The sequence below is a fragment of the Osmerus mordax genome, chromosome 18 (genome assembly GCF_038355195.1).
Source record: "Osmerus mordax isolate fOsmMor3 chromosome 18, fOsmMor3.pri, whole genome shotgun sequence".
Lineage (NCBI taxonomy): Eukaryota > Metazoa > Chordata > Actinopteri > Osmeriformes > Osmeridae > Osmerus > Osmerus mordax.
The window spans coordinates 12,217,916-12,235,611 of NC_090067.1; the positions used below are offsets into that span (position 1 = coordinate 12,217,916).

At 46.4% G+C, this 17,696-nt stretch overlaps 1 protein-coding gene and 1 long non-coding RNA gene across 5 annotated transcripts in view; both read left to right on the forward strand.

Moving 5' to 3' along the window:
- The window catches only part of LOC136962680 (uncharacterized), a 6,766-nt gene extending 5,278 nt beyond the window's left edge, over positions 1-1,488 (forward strand). The window contains exon 3 of the long non-coding RNA XR_010878919.1: positions 1,428-1,488. This is a non-coding gene — a long non-coding RNA (uncharacterized lncRNA). The remainder of the gene's footprint in view (positions 1-1,427) is intronic.
- A 10,434-nt stretch (positions 1,489-11,922) lies between these two features.
- si:ch211-288g17.3 (neurofilament heavy polypeptide) lies at positions 11,923-17,696 on the forward strand. 4 transcript variants are annotated; one of them, XM_067256587.1, is made up of 4 exons: positions 11,930-12,010; positions 13,236-13,314; positions 14,133-15,421; positions 15,515-17,696. In XM_067256587.1, exons 3-4 carry the CDS (start codon positions 14,158-14,160, stop codon positions 16,366-16,368), a joined length of 2,118 nt encoding a protein of 705 aa, XP_067112688.1. In that variant the 5' UTR covers positions 11,930-12,010; positions 13,236-13,314; positions 14,133-14,157; the 3' UTR covers positions 16,369-17,696. The 4 variants fall into 4 exon arrangements, with proteins under 4 accessions (XP_067112687.1, XP_067112688.1, XP_067112685.1 ...); XM_067256584.1 differs by having other exon boundaries at positions 14,133-17,696; XM_067256585.1 differs by having other exon boundaries at positions 11,937-12,015; positions 14,133-17,696.

Consider the following 17,696-nt stretch of genomic DNA (forward strand, 5'->3'; position numbering starts at 1 on the left):
AAACAGACAGACAGGCCCTGCGGGTAACACAATTAGATCTGCAGTTCATTTCTCATGGCTGTCCAAGTGTCTGTGGAAAAGGTTAGAATGTTTCGTGTTCGACAGTTCCACACACTGTGTTTTGTCCGTGCTGTACTAGACAGATTTGTCAGGGCAGATGCAGAAGGTAAAAAAAAACACACACACAAGGAGGCAGAATCACACACACTGACGGAGGTGAGAACTCGTTGGATTTTCGGTTCAGGCAGAACAAAATAAAATAAACACTTGGAATGAAATAGACGTTCCACACGAGAGCAAAATAAGCAGAGAGGAGATGTTTTAGTCTCTGGCTTTCAGATGGAAGAAGGATTTGTGTTTGATGATGACAGTTTGCCTAACCTAACACACACACACACTATCCTCTTTCCCTCACAATCTGAGGTTAGTGGCATCATGTTGCCATGACAGCAGACTGTTGATCCTACCCTCTGACCCCTCCCCCCCCCCCCATACATCTTCAGCCGGGGTGGGTTTTCAAAGGGGTGGGGGTGGGAAGGGGGAGGCGAGGGGGAAGGGGGAGGCGAGGGGGAAGGGGGAGGCGAGGGGGAAGGGGGAGGCGGGGGGGAAGGGGGAGGCGAGGGGAAGGGGGAGGCGGGGGGGAAGGGGGAGGCGGGGGGGCCGAGCAGCCACTGATGCTGTCAGGCCCTCAGCTCTCTCTTGTGTCCGGGCAGACACAGAGACACACGCTGTCCTGGGGTTCCAGCTAACACACTCACACACGCTCGCTCGCACGCTCGCTCACACACTCGGTCACACACGTGACCACTTCTCTGCCTTTCTTTGTGAGTCGAGATGTCCTCATTATTACATTTGTTTTTGGCTCGTTGCTGTTTAATTTATGACAGAGGAGTGTATCTTCTACCGTGAATGTATTATTTATTAATTTGCTTTTGTACTAAGCCATCTGTGTGTGGCTTTGTATTTCAAGATCGGTTTATTCTTTGTAAATAACTTAATGCGAGAATTCTTTTTAAATATCCCGTTTGTTTGTTTGAGACAATGTATTTAATGCTTCGATATGCTCTTGAAGACATTGCAATTTAGTTTGAATCTCGCTATTGGCTCTAATATCTATTAAAATGCAGTGAAAATGCGAGGGGAAGTTTGGGTGCGAACACTAGGGCTGGGAATGGTCTTACATTTACATTTAGCAGACGCTCTTATCCAGAGCGACTTACAGTAAGTACAAGGACATTCCCCCTGAGGCAAGTAGGGTGAAGTGCCTTGTCAAAGGACACAACGTCATTTGACACAGCCAGGAATCGAACCAGCGACCTTCTGATTACTAGCCCGATTCTCTAACCGCTCAGCCACTTGACTCCTTACAGCGTCTTGACAGTGTCCTGAGTATAACTGTGACTGTGACCTTGCTCTGTTGGTTCCAGGAATGCTGTGACCTATGAGGGGAACTCACCAAGCAAGGACGCGCCACCAGAAGAATTTCAGAACCCCCTCTGGGTAGGGTAAGGTAACACAAGCACGAACGCACACACACACGCACACACAAACATGCCCACACAGTCAGATACAGACGTTCGCAGGATTGGCACACTACCCAATTGCCACTGACAACGGTGCCCTAGCAACCATTGGGCATCTCGCCAAGCTATTGAGGTTGCCTGGCAGTGCGTTCCCATGGTAACGTCTTATTTGCTGCCTTTGTAAATAAGGTATGGGGAGGGAGAGAGAGAGAGAAAGAGAAAAAAGGGGGTTTGGGCGAGATCGCTCTGCGGCGTCTTCCAGCTTGAGAGGGCTAATAATTTATGGTCTGGGAGTCGCAGATCCTTATCCTGGCCCTGAATCAAGCTGTCAGCCGGATGAAGAAGGAGAACGTAGGTCTCTTCGGTGGTCCTCAGTCCCGGCACACACACATGCGTGGGGGCCTGGGTGGGACCCGGGAGACGAGGGGAACACATTCCAGCCTCCTCCTGGACAGCAGGCGAGCATCACACAGCCGCACCCGCGTCAACGAAAACACGTCACACCTAGCTCACACGTCACGCCTAGCTCACACGTCACGCCTAGCTCACACGTCACGCCTAGCTCACACGTCACGCTTAGCTCACACGTCACGCCTAGCTCACACGTCACGCCTAGCTCACACGTCACACTTAGCTCACACGTCACACCTAGCTCACACGTCACGCCTAGCTCACACGTCACGCTTAGCTCACACGTCACACCTAGCTCACACGTCACGCCTAGCTCACACGTCACACCTAGCTCACACGTCACGCTTAGCTCACACGTCACGCCTAGCTCACACGTCACGCTTAGCTCACACGTCACACTTAGCTCACACGTCACGCCTAGCTCACACGTCACGCCTAGCTCACACGTCACACCTAGCTCACACGTCACGCCTAGCTCACAAGTCACGCTTAGCTCACACGTCACGCCTAGCTCACACGTCACACCTAGCTCACACGTCACACCTAGCTCACACGTCACGCCTAGCTCACACGTCACGCCTAGCTCACAAGTCACGCTTAGCTCACACGTCACGCCTAGCTCACACGTCACGCCTAGCTCACAAGTCACGCTTAGCTCACACGTCACGCCTAGCTCACACGTCACGCCTAGCTCACACGTCACACCTAGCTCACACGTCACGCTTAGCTCACACGTCACGCCTAGCTCACACGTCACACCTAGCTCACACGTCATGCCTAGCTCACACGTCACGCCTAGCTCACACGTCACACCTAGCTCACACGTCACACCTAGCTCACACGTCACGCCTAGCTCACACGTCACGAGTCCCACCCCGTCTGGGTTTCCAGTTTTCACCCCAAGACTCGATGTTTGGGCTGTGAGACAAACGTGGGAGACTTCTTTGGTGGTTTTGTGTGTTCTGTCGGGCAGAGACTTCTGCCTGTTCCTCGGATGGTTGCCGTTGACGCTGCCTATCACAGGACTCGCAGGAGACGTCGCTTTCGAAGCGGGTGTCAGATGTGGACCTGTCACCAGAGAGTGACTGGTTTTTTTTCAAGCTTCGTGTCCGGTAAAAATGGTTGTGAATGATTGACGTGTAGTTGCCAGTGGAGCGAGATACACGGGCTCGCTTTTTTCAGTGAACTGTCAAATCGATTTGGCCCTCGTCATCCTCAGTCAGTCAGGTCAGGATGCATCTCCATGTGTGCTCTTGGTGAAGTATTCCCTCACGGCTAAGACTCCGTTATATCCTTTACACCTTTGTATTGGCTTCTGCTCCTTTGAATGGAGACGTAATGGCCACGTTTCTCCTCTTTCGCCAACAGAAAACAACAAGTGTTTCTTTCTGTTCGTGTCAGGTGGCTGAGCGGTGAGGGAGTCGGGCTAGTAATCAGAAGGTTGCCAGTTCGATTCCCAGCAGTGCCAAATGACGTTGTGTCCTTGGGCAAGGCACTTCACCCTACTTGCCTCAGGGGAGAATGTCCCTGTACTTACTGTAAGTCGCTCTGGATAAGAGCGTCTGCTAAATGACTAAATGTAAATGTTATTTAAACGAGGCCTTTTTCTCCTTATTTTCGGCTTGGGTTTCCAACTAGCTGCCGGCCACTGGAGGCGTGACCTTTCACCCCTTCTACGCCTGTTCCCAAGGGATCCACAGGGATCCTGTTTGTTGTCGAGTCGCAACCGAGAGCCGCTCTGCTCAATCCCAAACAGCTGTGAAGGAGGGCCGTCGATCAGTCACCTCCCCAACTGCCAAATCTGGATTCTGACGACGGCTGGGCTTTGCTTTCACCTTCTCCTAATGGCGCAGTGCCTTTGCAGATTTTCTGACTCAAACCAAAAATACATGTTTATGGGACAGTGTACAGCATGATTGTTAGACTATTTCTGTCGATAATAAGTCTAGGTATTTACCGATGACTTCCCTCACGTTACGACACGTTACGGTTTTGTTTTATTGTTTGTCGCTATAGCACCATGATTCATGCAGCCTAATTAGTTTTTTGTTATTCAAGAGTGTGATCATTAATTCTCAAAGCCTTTTACCTGACCCTTAACCAACTGGGACCCAAATTTGCCACCACCCTGGTACCCACTCAGGGACTTTACATCAGATCCATGTTGGCACACAAACACAGAAAAACTGGCAAAGAACTGGCATTGGCACAACCATGCTGCATGCATGCGTGATTCGACTGTGAATGAGATGGCGAGGTAGATTTCGAGGGGAGGAGAGGAATGGAAAGGGGGATAAGGAGGATAACCAGGGGAGGGATTGTCCAAGGAACATTTTTCAAAAATTACAATAAATAACTTTGGGCCTGAATATGAAGGACAAGTAGGAGGCTTGAGAGAGAGAGAGAGAGAGAGAGAGAGAGAGAGAGAGAGAGAGAGAGAGAGAGAGAGAGAGAGAGAGAGAGGGGGGGAGGGAGGGAGGGAGGGATGCCGTCCAAAACGAGTAGTGGAAAAGAAGACAAGATACAGATAACTAGCATCTCCATTGTGCACACTTCCTCAAAGCGCTGCCTGATAACATCAATACACAGATCAAAGACACAACCAATTGGTCCCACTCTTAGTTAAGAGGTTTGAAATCATCTCTCACAACAGGTTCGACCTTACTGCCAGGCAAAGAAAAACGTGTGCGCGAATATGGCAAAAGGGAAATTTCTCCAGCCAATAGAGGCTTACCTCTCTTGTGATGACTCGCGTTTATCGACCACTCGGTCTCAAGGTTTTCATGAAAGGCCAAAGCCTTCTCAGAACCGATGAGCAGAACAAGTTACATGCTCCAGATGCCTACATACAACACAATGGCTTTTTCTTCTCTTTGGCACCCATGTGCAGAAGTCTCATTTCGTGTTCCCATTTCAGTCAAAGCTGTCCTTTCTTTTACCTTGACCTGAACATCTAGCAACTCCAGATATCAAGTAAAGTCCTTCAAGTTCAATTAAGAGGTGTCAAAACACCACCATTGACTACCGACAGCAACACATTTACTGTTAGAGCCTCAGCTTGCCAATGTCAATAATAGTTTACAAAGTCACAGTCCCGGACTTTTCTTCCACTGAATAATAACCGTCAGATCAGAGCATTTCCCAAGCACTGCAGTGTTGTTGAAGTAGGGCAGACAGCCTTTGCTGCATCTGTTGGTAAAGTGCATGGTTTTGTGCTTGGAGACAGTGAAGGTCTTGCTGTGAAGGGAGGAGGGACTCCTGCAGTTCAGTGTCCTGCCACTGGAGGGCGACAACTCTCCAGGCATGCCGGGGTGGGAAGACTCTTGAGTGCCGTCTCTTCATACGGAGACTGTCGGCTGACAGAAATCACACCGAACTAACACTGGAAATGGAAAATCACAAGCACATGGAAATGTCACACACTGGGGGGGGGGGGGAATAATCAGAGGTTAAATGCCCATCAGAAACGTTTCCATGAGCCTCGAAATAGCTGGAGCAACATGAGAAATGTGGGGAGGGCTGAGGAATGAGTGAGGAAAAAAGAGACGAGCGAGAGAGAGAGAGAGAGAGAGAGAGAGAGAGAGAGAGGGGGAGGGAGAGAGAGAGAAAAGAGAGAGAGAGAAAGGGAGAGAGAGAGTGAAAGAGAGAGAGACAGAGAGGGAGAGAGAGAAAGAGAGAGAGAGAGACGGACGGGCAGCGACCAGGAAGACCAGCGATGTCCTCTTCCTGGAGTGCATCGCGGCGTGAGGTAGTTGGTTGTATGGTTTCGCATAATAAACAGCCTGGAGATAACTGTACAACCTTCTAGCTTTCCCTGCGGTGTCACCTAAACCTCCATCCCGGTGGATCCCAGCTCTGTGGTGAGTATGAAGACCAGGGTCTATATTCTGTCAGCACAGGACATCTGGAGGTATCACAGGGCTGTTACCTTGGGCTACTGTTTGATCTCTGTGGCCTTTGAAAAGGTTTACCATGTAAAAACAGACATTGTAGTGGATTGTGGGATAACTAATGTTTTGTCCATTTGTTAATAGTAATAATGGCAAAATTGTTATACAAAAATATACATTCAGTGAGTGTGGTTGAATAACCGGAATTCGTGATCACTGTAGACCGGAAAAGAAAAGTAATGACCGATCTCAGATTAGATTCTAATTCTATCCTACAAAACTGAATAAAGAAATGCTGTAATGCACCATTAATGAATTAGGTTCATGCAAGTCTTGAAATGACAGTAATCCAATATTGAAATGAGTCTTGGCTTTTACACAGAAGGGGCTTGAATGTGGAACTCAAAAGACTGGCACCAGTATCTTGTCATGTGAGGAAAATGCTGACAGCAGTATTGACTAACTCTAGCACTTCAAGTACTCAGTTGCCTGCTGCACTTCACCATTGTAAATGCACTTTCTTTTATAAACCGCTTTGGATTAAAGCATCTCCTATGTAAATAAGTGGAATGTTAAATGGTCGCTTTCAGTGGCGTATCAGTGATGTTCGGAGATTGATGTTGTACTTGATGTGCAGTCTGAGAGGGTTGTGAGTAGTTGATCATACCATCCAAGCATGCACATACCTACATTTGATCCCCCCCCCCAACCTTCACACATCAACCAAAGACAAATACATACAGTATTAACCTACACATGATTGTAGGTCCACAGTGGTGCCGTATCGATGAGAAATGACCTCCCCCTGATTAGGCTCCAGGTCCTAACTCAGGCTCAGACTGCCATGGTTGTGGAGGCTGCCATCAACCATGTTCTGAAGCATGGGGGCCATATACATCAGCTCCCCCTCCTCCATTCTCTCTTCGTCTCGTCCTCCTCCGCCTCTCCTTACAGCTCCCCACCCCCCCACCGCCCCCCTGGTCCCCCAGTGTGTCTGGCGAGTGGCTCAGACAGTCAGGATCCGCATTGCGTTGCAGCGCTCCAGCCAGGAGGGGAGAAAAGAGCCTGTATCAGCAGTCTGAGCGCACCGCTGCTCTTTTCTCTGTGCGACGGCGCACAAAGAAGGAGTCTTTTCTCCTGTCTCCTTCCCCGTCGGAGGTGAGGAACAGAACCACGGGGACAATGGAACTGACGCCTCCTATTTTCTTTTCGTTACTCTTGTGTCTTTCTTGCGTTTTGTCGTCAAATACGAAGGTCCGGCCAACTTTCGTTTGGCATTTCGGCATTTGCATTTCTTTCCAACCTTTGCAAATGGGTGACACTCACACAATGTGACATTTTCTGTGTTTTGTATCTCATATAATATAGGTTTTGGTTGTTTTACCTTTTGCATTCACGGTGCAAAAGGATATAAACATTTGCTGACACATATTGGTCTTACAAAACTTGTGTCAAGGGAGAGCCCGTTGATACATTTTACAGTTAGGATTCCAACTGTTCTGTTCAAATCTAAAGTTGTAAAAAAAAGGATTTTGCAATCTATATTCCTGCCGAGGGCAGATTGGTTTATGGTGGAGGTGTTTTGGAGGCAAGCTAGGCTGTACATGTTGGCTTTTGTTCCTGAGAGTGTGCCACGCTCCCAGCCTTAGTCTGGCCCCTCCACTGCCTCTCTCACCCACTCCTCCTCTCTCACCCACTCCTCCTCTCTCACCCACTCCTCCTCTCTCGCCCACTCCTCCTCTCTCGCCCACTCCTCCTCTCTCACCCACTCCTCCTCTCTCGCCCACTCCTCCTCTCTCGCCCACTCCTCCTCTCTCACCCACTCCTCCTCTCTCGCCCACTCCTCCTCTCTCGTCCACTCCTCCTCTCTCACCCACTCCTCCTCTCTCACCCACTCCTCCTCTCTCGCCCACTCCTCCTCTCTCACCCACTCCTCCTCTCTCGCCCACTCCTCCTCTCTCACCCACTCCTCCTATCTCCTCTGTTTCACACATTTCCTCTGTCACTCCGTCTCTCACAGATGCATGAGCACCGCGTACGAGCACACACACACACGCGCGCGCGCATGCGGACGCCACACATGCGCGAGAGAGCAAACTGCAAGATGGACCAGACAGAAAGTCACACCCTGGGAAATGATAACACTCAGGTTAGCATCGGTGGTGTGTCTGTGTGTGTGTGTCTGTCTGTGTGGTGTGGGGTGGGGTGTGGTGTGTGGGGTGGGGGGTGAAATAGCAGTGGATGAAGAGAAAGAGCAAGGAAGGCAGTTGTGTGTGTGTGGTGTGTGTGTTCACCCGTCCATATGTGCGGTGTACAGTATGTAGGTGACACAGATTTATAAGGGGAGGGAGGGGGTCATGGATGGAGCAGCCGGTGGCTGTAGCAGGGGGTGGGGGGGCTGAGCTGTTGGTACAGCGGTAGAAAATCCAACCAATGCGATTGTGTGTGTACCTGTCTTCCCAGGCTGCCTGCTTGGACTTGAACTGCCTGGAGAATTAGTGATGTGACTTGGCAGAGAGAGACAGTCATGGGCAGAGCCAGGGACAGAGCCTGGGAGAGAAAGAGAGGAATAGGGAAGACAAAAAAAGAGAGCGCGAGAGAGAGAGGGGGGGGGGGGGGAGAGAGAGCGGAATTGAAAAGGGAATACAACGGGAAACCGCTTTTTCAGTTACCGTCCAGAGCACTGAGAAAAGGATGGCTGAGAAGATGTTGAAAGCTAGGGTTTATTATGCTTTATTAGCTTTTTCCGGTGGATTCATTGTCCTCTTTCTCAGAAGGGTAAATGGATCAATAGCTCATGGAGGCTGTGTGCTTTTGTGAGTGTTTGTGTGCATACAATGCTCGTGTATGTGTGCATGTGTGCACTTGTATGCACTGTGGGTGCGCAAATTTGTGTATGAGTGTGTGTTTTCTGTCAAGAACATATCTTCAGCACCAGCTATAAGCGGAATGGTGAGTTCACAACTATTTAAGCGGACCAGCAAACAAACAGGCGGTAGACGATAGTCGAATCACCTGTCCCGTCCGCCATTTTTCCAATTCTTCTCCTCCCTCGCGTTCATCCTTGCCTTTTTTATTCACTGCAAAATGTTTTTTTTTAATATATATACAAATTATGTCTGGTGCATTTTCATCTCTCAGATTCTCTATCTGCCCGCTGTCCTCTTGTGCACTTTGGCTTTGGAGAGAAAGGAGCCGTTGAAAGTGGGGCAGGGAAAATAGCTCGGACCAGAGGGACAAAGAGAGGCAAGAGAGGGAGTCCAGTTTCAGACAGCCTGCATGCTGACTGCACCTTTTGTTGAGTTGTGTTGCCGGTGTTGCACTGTACTGTAAGTAGCCCCGCGTACCTGCGGATGTGGATGCTGTCGGGAGGATGTGCACGTTTTCCTGTGTCTCATTAAGGTTTGCTTCGTGGCTAGGCCGTGCGCCATCTTTTACATGCACGCGGCATAGACATCCCTCCGTTGCTGCTTGCTATTTTGAAGCTTTGCTTGATCTCTGTTTCGATAGGCGCATATTAACTAATAAACGACAATGGTAATGTGTCAGTAAATTGCTCATCGATGTTTAATAATTTATGACTGCATCGATTAATAGATGAATGTATAATCACATGAAATGATAGCCCAAGTCTACATATTAACTACATAGTATGTGCTGAGCATACATGTCTGCCTTGTTGCTGCACTGCTTGGGTTGTGGAACTCCATACATACAGCCACGCAATGTGTTTATCAGCTATGATTACCCTGAGGTCTCCTTACAATATTAATTTGAAGCTCTTTCAATAAATAGACTGTCAGGGTGTGTGGCTGCCATCATGTACGTCTGCCACCAGAGGGCAGCGTGTTAACACAATAGCACAGACAGAGAAGCTGTTTGAGACGTGTGCATTAACTTCAGAGCAAGAGCAAATCAGTGCTCTCTGCTAAATCACCGTAAACCATACGTGTACTTGTGTGTACTTTGTTTTCCCCTTTCTTATGGATTCTCAGTAATCCCTGTCCTTCATTTCCTTCCAGAAAGCAGCGGAGGGACCTCTGGTGATCAGCCATTTTGGCGATGAAGAAGCCCGAGCACTTTCATACTGTCTCGCTCCCAGAACGAAAAACCCCCATTTGACGAGCGGTCTGTGTGCCACATTGTCCCTGAGACCCTTAACCTGTGTTGACATAGAAGGTCACAGGTGAGGTCCTTGGGAACAAGACGGCACTCGTGTGCACCCAGACATAGAAGGTCACAGGTGAGGTCCTTGGGAACAAGACGGCACTCGTGTGCACCCAGACATAGAAGGTCACAGGTGAGGTCCTTGGGAACAAGACGGCACTCGTGTGCACCCAGACAGACGGAGGAAACGGGCGCTTTGTTTAACCACAGAAGTTACGTTAAGTGATGAACCAGACAGATGCCCAGATCGTTTAAATCAGGCTCCTGACATCTGCAAACCCTCCTTTTTTGGATACACTGTATTGTAAGCCATGACAGGAAGGTGACCTTTGAATGGATTTAAGTCCCTATTGGCCCACTTTGTTAAGAGCATTGGTACAGCCAATTATATGGTCAAGCATGCAGCGTTTTCCACATGGATATTTTAAGTTCTAAAGACAAAACAATCGAATATGATTAAATTACTTTTTATCACCTAATGTTGCAAAATGTGTCAACGAGCTGACAAAACATTGTAAGAATGTATTTGCCTCAAATAAAGAAACTTCTGGAAAAGTAATTGTACTTCTTTCTTTTAATCCATATTTATTCAAACCAAAATACTTTTGGCAAAAATAATTGAAGTACATCAATCCTATATTGTTAATAGAAGCCTTTTTTGTATAACTGCTCCTACTTACTTAATACATACACAAGACACGATAGCTGTCATACATAATGTATGACAGCATGTTTCACTGAGCACATTTCGCGCTGTTTGTGTGAAAACATCCTTACAAATGGATGAAAAAAATCTAAATATTTTCCCTTTAAATCACTTAGTTTCAAATGATCTATTAATTGGTTTCTTTGGATCTCTGCCTGTGCTAGTGCATCCTGGTTATGGCTGACATCAGTTGTGCTGAAGACAGACGGAGCCATTAGTACCCAACTCACCCTTGCAGCAGAAAACATTAACTGCCTGCATTGGGGGCCCAGTAACCATGGCGAAGCACACAGGGGAGGGAGGGGGGGGGGTTAGCAGGGGGCAGCAGGTTCATGCACAATGTCTGGGATTGCTTCTTCAGCTTTTATCTGTGTCTCTCTCCCTTTCACTCTCCTTCTGAACCTCTCAACCACATATGCCACATTTGCATATTTCCTTTTTAATACTCTTAAATTGCCTGTGTTCCAACCTTATTATTCTGTTCCTTTCTCAGCAACCTCCCTTCCTTTCCTGACTTTTACGCTATGATAAATATCAGGTCTAAGCAGTGAGGAAATTAAGTGAATAAATCCTAATAAAGAGTAAATACTCATTTAAAGAGACTTTTAAATATTGATTTTATTTTGAAATAAACACAAATTATATATTTAGGTGGACAAATCCAGAAAAGATGTGCAATGTAAAATACATGTAAAAAATAAATGTTTCTGATGGTTTAATTGTATAGTAAAATTGTGGTGATCTCATCTTGAATGACAAATTCATTTCAAAATAGCCAAACTGAACAAAATATCCTTGTGGTAGCAACTATCGAATAACATTACAACCACCGGGAAGCACTGTAACTACCCACTGGAGTCCTTCATCGGCGTGTCATATTATATATATCATTTAATTACATTGATATGTGTCAATAAGTTTTACAGCTCCAATACTTAAGCTATGTGTGTGTGTTGTGCGTCTGTTTGTGTATTTGAGTTTAGCGTGTTACCAGTTTTTCCCATTTTTTTGTATCAACATGAGTATGTTTTACAACAACAAACCGTTGAATAAAGTCAGATGAATAACAACTGAAATAACCGAGTAGTAATTTAAACTGGCATCAAATAATGTGCGGAACTGAAAGGATGGGTTATTTTTCTTACAGAAGCAGTGACGGATTTCCGGAAATATTAACCAATCAAACTCCTCCTGTCGTAGAATGCGCTCTCTGCGCTCAGTATGCCGGAAAGCGAAAGAAGAACATATCTTGCCGCCAACCTACAAAGACGACACGTTAACATTAGACAAACGTCTTGTTGATAAAAAAAATTGTAAGGTGAGGCAATGTGTTTTTATGCAATAATTTACCTCACAAACTGTGATTCACGTTAAGGATTTGAGAACACAGGGCTCAGTCTAATAGCTGGAAGTGCGTGTCGCACAACAAGCAAGTAGCCTAGCATTAGTAGTAGGCTACTACAGTACAGTAGCCAGACCAACAAGCAACAGCTTACAAGAGTAGCTACTACTAGTTCAAGGCCATAATGCTAGGCCGGCTAAATTATTGTTTCATATTAAACATGAACCAGTGTGCGTTTAGTAGAATTGGGTTAGCAGTTTGTGAAATGTATATTTGCACGGATAGTGGTTTTCAACCCTGGTCCTCAAGGACCCCCCTGCCCAGCATGTTTTAGATGTGTGTCCCCTACAACACACCTAATTCAAATGAATGGTCGTTGCCAGGCTTCTGCAAAGCTAGATAACGACCCATTCATTTGAATTCGGCGTGTTGGAGGGGGGAAACATCTCAAACATTCAGGACAAGGGGGTCCCTGAGGACCATGGTTGAAAACCATTGGAACTTGGAAAATGGTCATCGTTAGCGATTCAGCCACTTATCAGGAACAAACTAGCCTAGCTACAGTATCTCTGTAGCCTAGCTACAGTATCTCTGTTGTAGCCTAGCTACAGTATCTCTGTTCTCAGGTAACTTAGCTTGCTACCCCAAGTTGGTGACCCCCTAAATCAGACCCCGTATGTTAATTTTCTTACTCGAATGGTAATTTTTTTAAACGAAAGAAAAATTACGAATAATTCACACAAAGTACAACGGCATCAAAGATCTGTGAGCACATTTATTATATTTAACCGATGTAATTGTGCTGTGGTCCACCGGTGTCTTAAGATTTAAGTTTTTGGTGAAGCCCACACAATCACGATATTAAACCCTCTCCGTCTGGGATTCGCACAGGATAGCAGTTAGACAACACTAAACAGATTAGCCACTTAATGTAGTTTGACATTAAGATATAATTGATATATACAAAATAAATCATTGTATACAGCTGAGTGACCGACGTTAGGGGTTGTGTTTCTAAAAAGGAACATTTCTCGTCGGTTTCTATTGTTGCAATTAGCTAGCCAACTAAACACACCATGTAATGGAACGCGTTTTTTTTTAATTATAAATTTGTATATGTATGTGTATATATATATATGTATAAACTTTAATCTAATTGCAACAAAGTGTCCGACTTGCTACGTTCTCCATTGCAGATTAGAACGTCACATAAGAATGATCTCTTACAAATCCTGGAACATTGGTGTAAATTAGCTCATTTTGCTAAACCATAAGGTATTGTAAAGTCATCTATGTAATTACTAGTGCTGTCAAACGATTAAAATATTTAATCGCGATTAATCGCATTAATGTCATAGTTAACTCACGATTAATCACAATTAATCGCACATTTCTATCTATTCTAAATGTCCCTTGATTTCTTTTTGTCTCATTATTTTTTTCTCATTTTAATGCTCTTATAAGAGAGATACATCATCATGGAAAAGTGGATCGTATTTCTTAGTGCAAATGTTGTTGTTTTTTATTGAAAACAACATTGCATCGCCTGGCTTTGACGAGGGGGCGGAGAATTCACATCAGCTGTGTGCTTGGCCATCAAGTAGTATTTCAGACTGGACGTACTGCGATGATAGCTCAGTTCACAACGACAAAACACACAGATCACTTTGGTCTTGTCTATGGAACCATTTGGCAACTTTTTAAAAGTAAACTTTCAGAAACTTATTGGCATCCATTTCGGCATCTCGTGCTTGCCATCCACTCAAAAAGTAACGTTAGCCTACTACTCTTTAGCCGGCTCGCAAGCCCAAACAAGCGTGTGCGGCGTCCCTGTTGTTTTGTTTCCGGTCTAGCTAGATCCGGTGTGGTATTGTCGTTTTTCTAACGTCAGTAGTTGTTGCAACAGCATGTGAAAAAAAACTACAAAGTTTGCTAGGCCAAAAAGAATGTTAATCTTGCGATAAAATCTTTGCGTTAATGCCGTTAATGCGTTTAACTGACAGCACTAGTAATTAACTGACAGTGAATTACTTGCAATTATTGTCATGTTACACTTTTAAACATTAATTTCCTTTAAATTTGTTTCATTTCAGCATCTTGTGAACTAAAAGCAGGGATATGGAGGAGGTTCTTAAACTAGAAGAAGGTCACGGTGACGCCTTCAACATTGAGAAGAAACTGCTTGCGGAAGAAGTACAGAGTGACGACAAGGACCAACCCAAGAAGGAAGAAGATGAAATCGTTCCAGAGACACAACTAGAAGAAGCTGCGTCAGTACCAGCCAATGAAGTACACTCTGGAGCGGACGAGAGCCCCGATCCACCTCTTAGGAAAAGGGGTCGGCCAAAGGGATCAGGATCCAAGAAACCCCAGCCTCAGTCGTTGAACGACGGAGACAAGATGCCCAAGCGAGGCAGGGGCCGACCGAAAGGATCGGGCTCCTTGAAGCAACCTGTCCAAGAGGTGCTGGCTGACACTGAGGAGGAGACACCTGTCCAAGAGGTGACGCCGGGCACAGAGGAGGAGACTGCCGGCACAGAGGAGGAGACTGCCGGCACAGAGGAGGAGACTGCCGGCACCGAGGACGAGGAGGTGACGCCCGGCGCCGAGGAGACGGCTGGCCGCGAAGAGGTGACGGAGGCAAACGTGTCTGACAACACCCCCACGCAGTCCAAGAAGCGGAGAGGCAGGCCGAAAGGCTCCACGTCCAAGAAGCAGCAGCAGGTGGAGGAAGCGGAAGAGGCGGAGGCGGAAGAGGCAGCTGCGGCCAGTGAAGAAGAATCGGGAGTGGACAGGTCAAACAAATGCGCTGACACACCCAAAAGGGGGAGGGGTGCTGCAAAAGGCTCCAAGAAATCTCAAGTACAGGAAGAGGCGGCTGCAAGTTGTGAGGAGTCGGGGGCAGATGTGTCGAATGAAACTCCTAGCGTGCCCAAGAGAGGGAGGGGGAGACCCAAAGGGTCAGGTGGCAAGAAATCTCAAGTTGTGAGTGGAGAAGAGTCCGGGACAGACATGGTAAACAACAGCTCCAAACCACCGACAAGGGGACGAGGGAGGCCCAAGGGGTCCTTCAAGAAGCAAAAGGTTGAACAAGATGTCACCGACAGTAGTGCGGAAGAAATTGGCTCAGATGAATCTCCACCCCCTAAAAAAGGACGGGGGAGGCCCAAGGGGTCCTTTTCCAAGAAGCGAAAGGTGAAACAAGATGTCACCGACAGTAGTGAGGAGGAAATGAGTGCTAATGAATCTCCACCCCCTAAAAAAGGACGTGGGAGACCCAAGGGGTCCTTTTCAAAAAAGCGAAAGGTGAAACAAGATGTCACCGACAGTAGTGAGGAGGAAATGAGCGCAGATGAAACTCCACCCCCTAAAAAAGGACGAGGTAGACCGAGAAAGCAAAAGGTGGAAGATGTCACAGACAGTACTGAGGAGGAAATGAGCGCAGATGAAACTCCACCCCCTAAAAAAGGACGAGGGAGACCTAAAGGATCCGGGTCTAAGAAGCCCCCGGGGCTGAAGGTCCACGGCACGGTGCCAAGCAAACGAGGCAGGCCGCGCAAAGTGGTTGACCACCCTCCCAGCAGGGTGCGGACGCTCAAGAGCCGAAGCCAGGCCCAAAAGAAGGGGGGCCAAGCCAAGAAGGATGCCAGTCCACCGAGGAGAGGGAGGCCCAGGAAGAACCCCACGCTGCCCAGGCAGGAGGAGAAAGGGCCGAGGGTGTGGAAGCCACTCGGACGCCCGCGCAAGTACCCCAGAGTCGATCCCCCGCCCACAGCTCAGCCCAGACCGAGGGGACGCCCCAAAAAGACAGAGTCAAAGAAATTTGCTCACTTGCGCAGCTTCCTTGTCGGCACCCTAGACTCCAGTAACGGGTCTCCACGGAAACGCGGTCGGCCCTTGGGTTCTTTCAAAGACCAAAAAAAAACTAGCGCCGTTCCCTCAAATGCCGCTAGGTCGGAGCCACGCAAGCGAGGCCGACCGCCAAGTTCTGGCAAGCTCAAGAAGACTGAGACGGAGGAGGCAGACACTGACGTTGCACCTTCAACCAAACACAGTCGCTTCTCCAACGGGAAAACCGACTCTCCAACCAAGGCAGCTCCGCAGACTAAAGGAAGGAGCAGTAGGAAAAAGGCGGAGGCTAAGAAAGCTGAAGTTTCAAACGAGGTGGAGGAGGAGGAGGTGAAGGAGGAGGAGGAGCAGCAGCCAGTGGATGCAGAGAAGGAAGGAGAGCCGGAAGATATCGCCCCAGTGGTTGCCAGTATTGAAGAGGCAGTGGAGAAAGATGATGGAAAGGGCTTCCCTCCAATTGAAGAAAGTGAGATGGTATGAGGTGTTGCAGTTGCAGCTATGGATTAAGGATTAGGATATCTGGGATGGTTGGGAGATGACTTCAGCCAAAAAAGTTGCCTCAAAAAAGGAACTTAAAACATAAACCCTGAAAAAAGGATGTTTGTTCACATTTTCTCAATGGGATATCTCTCCTTAACTCCTTATGTTTTGCTGACTGTCTTGTGATGTATTTTCTTTTGATAATTGCCTATAACGACATACCCATAGTAGTCATTACTTTTGAGTTGTCTTTGGTTAACAAGATGACGTTCTCAAATCCTTGTGTTTTCTTGACTAACTGGTTAATGTTTGTTTATTTTTGTGTTTGTCTATAATACATTTTTCATGGTTGTTTTTATTTGTTATTTTTTACTAATATGAAGTTGTTCCCACAGACACTTTTTAAACTTGCAAACTGTTCACGTTTAACTTTGTTAATAAAATGTAGTCTATGACTGAAACTCATGCTTCTGAATGCCCATACCATTGATCTTCCATTAGCATACTTTTTTTTTTTACCATGTTTGGAAGGCGCAGGAATGTATAAATCATCTATGAAATAAGATGAACAAGTGTCAGACTGTATTGAATCACTTTAAAGTGCTATTTTTGTAAAAACAAATTTTCATAAATGTTTCCCTGAATTTCAGTTATTTCCTTAGTTACAGAGGATGTATCTTGTTTTGTTTGCCTTAATTTTCAAAGCTTTGAATGTATAGCAAATTAGCGTTTCTCTTCCCTATACATCTAGGCCCAGTTTCCCATACATGGATTATGCCTTTTCCTAGACTAAAAACGATTTCAATGGATATCTTCACTGAAATGTTCTCTCATTTTAAGACTAAGTTTAATCCATGTCTGGGAAGCAGCCATAGTGTCTTTTGTGTAGAACTCTCCCTAAGAAGTACAATGTATCTTTTGAGTTTTCTTCAGTCAAAAGTCACATAACATCATTATATCCTTTTATCTCGGGTTTTTGTGTATAAAAAAAAAACGTTATATTTGTTCCCTAACTGTTCTTCATTGTACCGTTGTCACATGTCTTTTGGTGGTTTAGTTTCACAGACCTTGGCTGTTTTGTCGTGTGTGTGAAGATGGCTTGCTACATGGGTTTCTCATATATGTTTCAATGATATCATTAGTCATACTTTTCAACTCGTTAGTATTACTGTATGTGATGTCATACAATGTAATTAATGCTTTGTAGCCCCCTGTGACGCAAACACATACACAATTTTGACGATATTAAATACGTTTTTTGCTATGTTTTCTGAGCAAGAGACGATATTGTTGAGATTACGGTGTCAAAATAAAAGTCGGCATTTTGA

Coding starts and splice junctions, on each gene's coding strand:
- si:ch211-288g17.3 (XM_067256586.1), top strand. CDS start 14,158: ATGGAGGAGGTTCTTAAACTAGAAGAAGGTCACGGTGACGCCTTCAAC.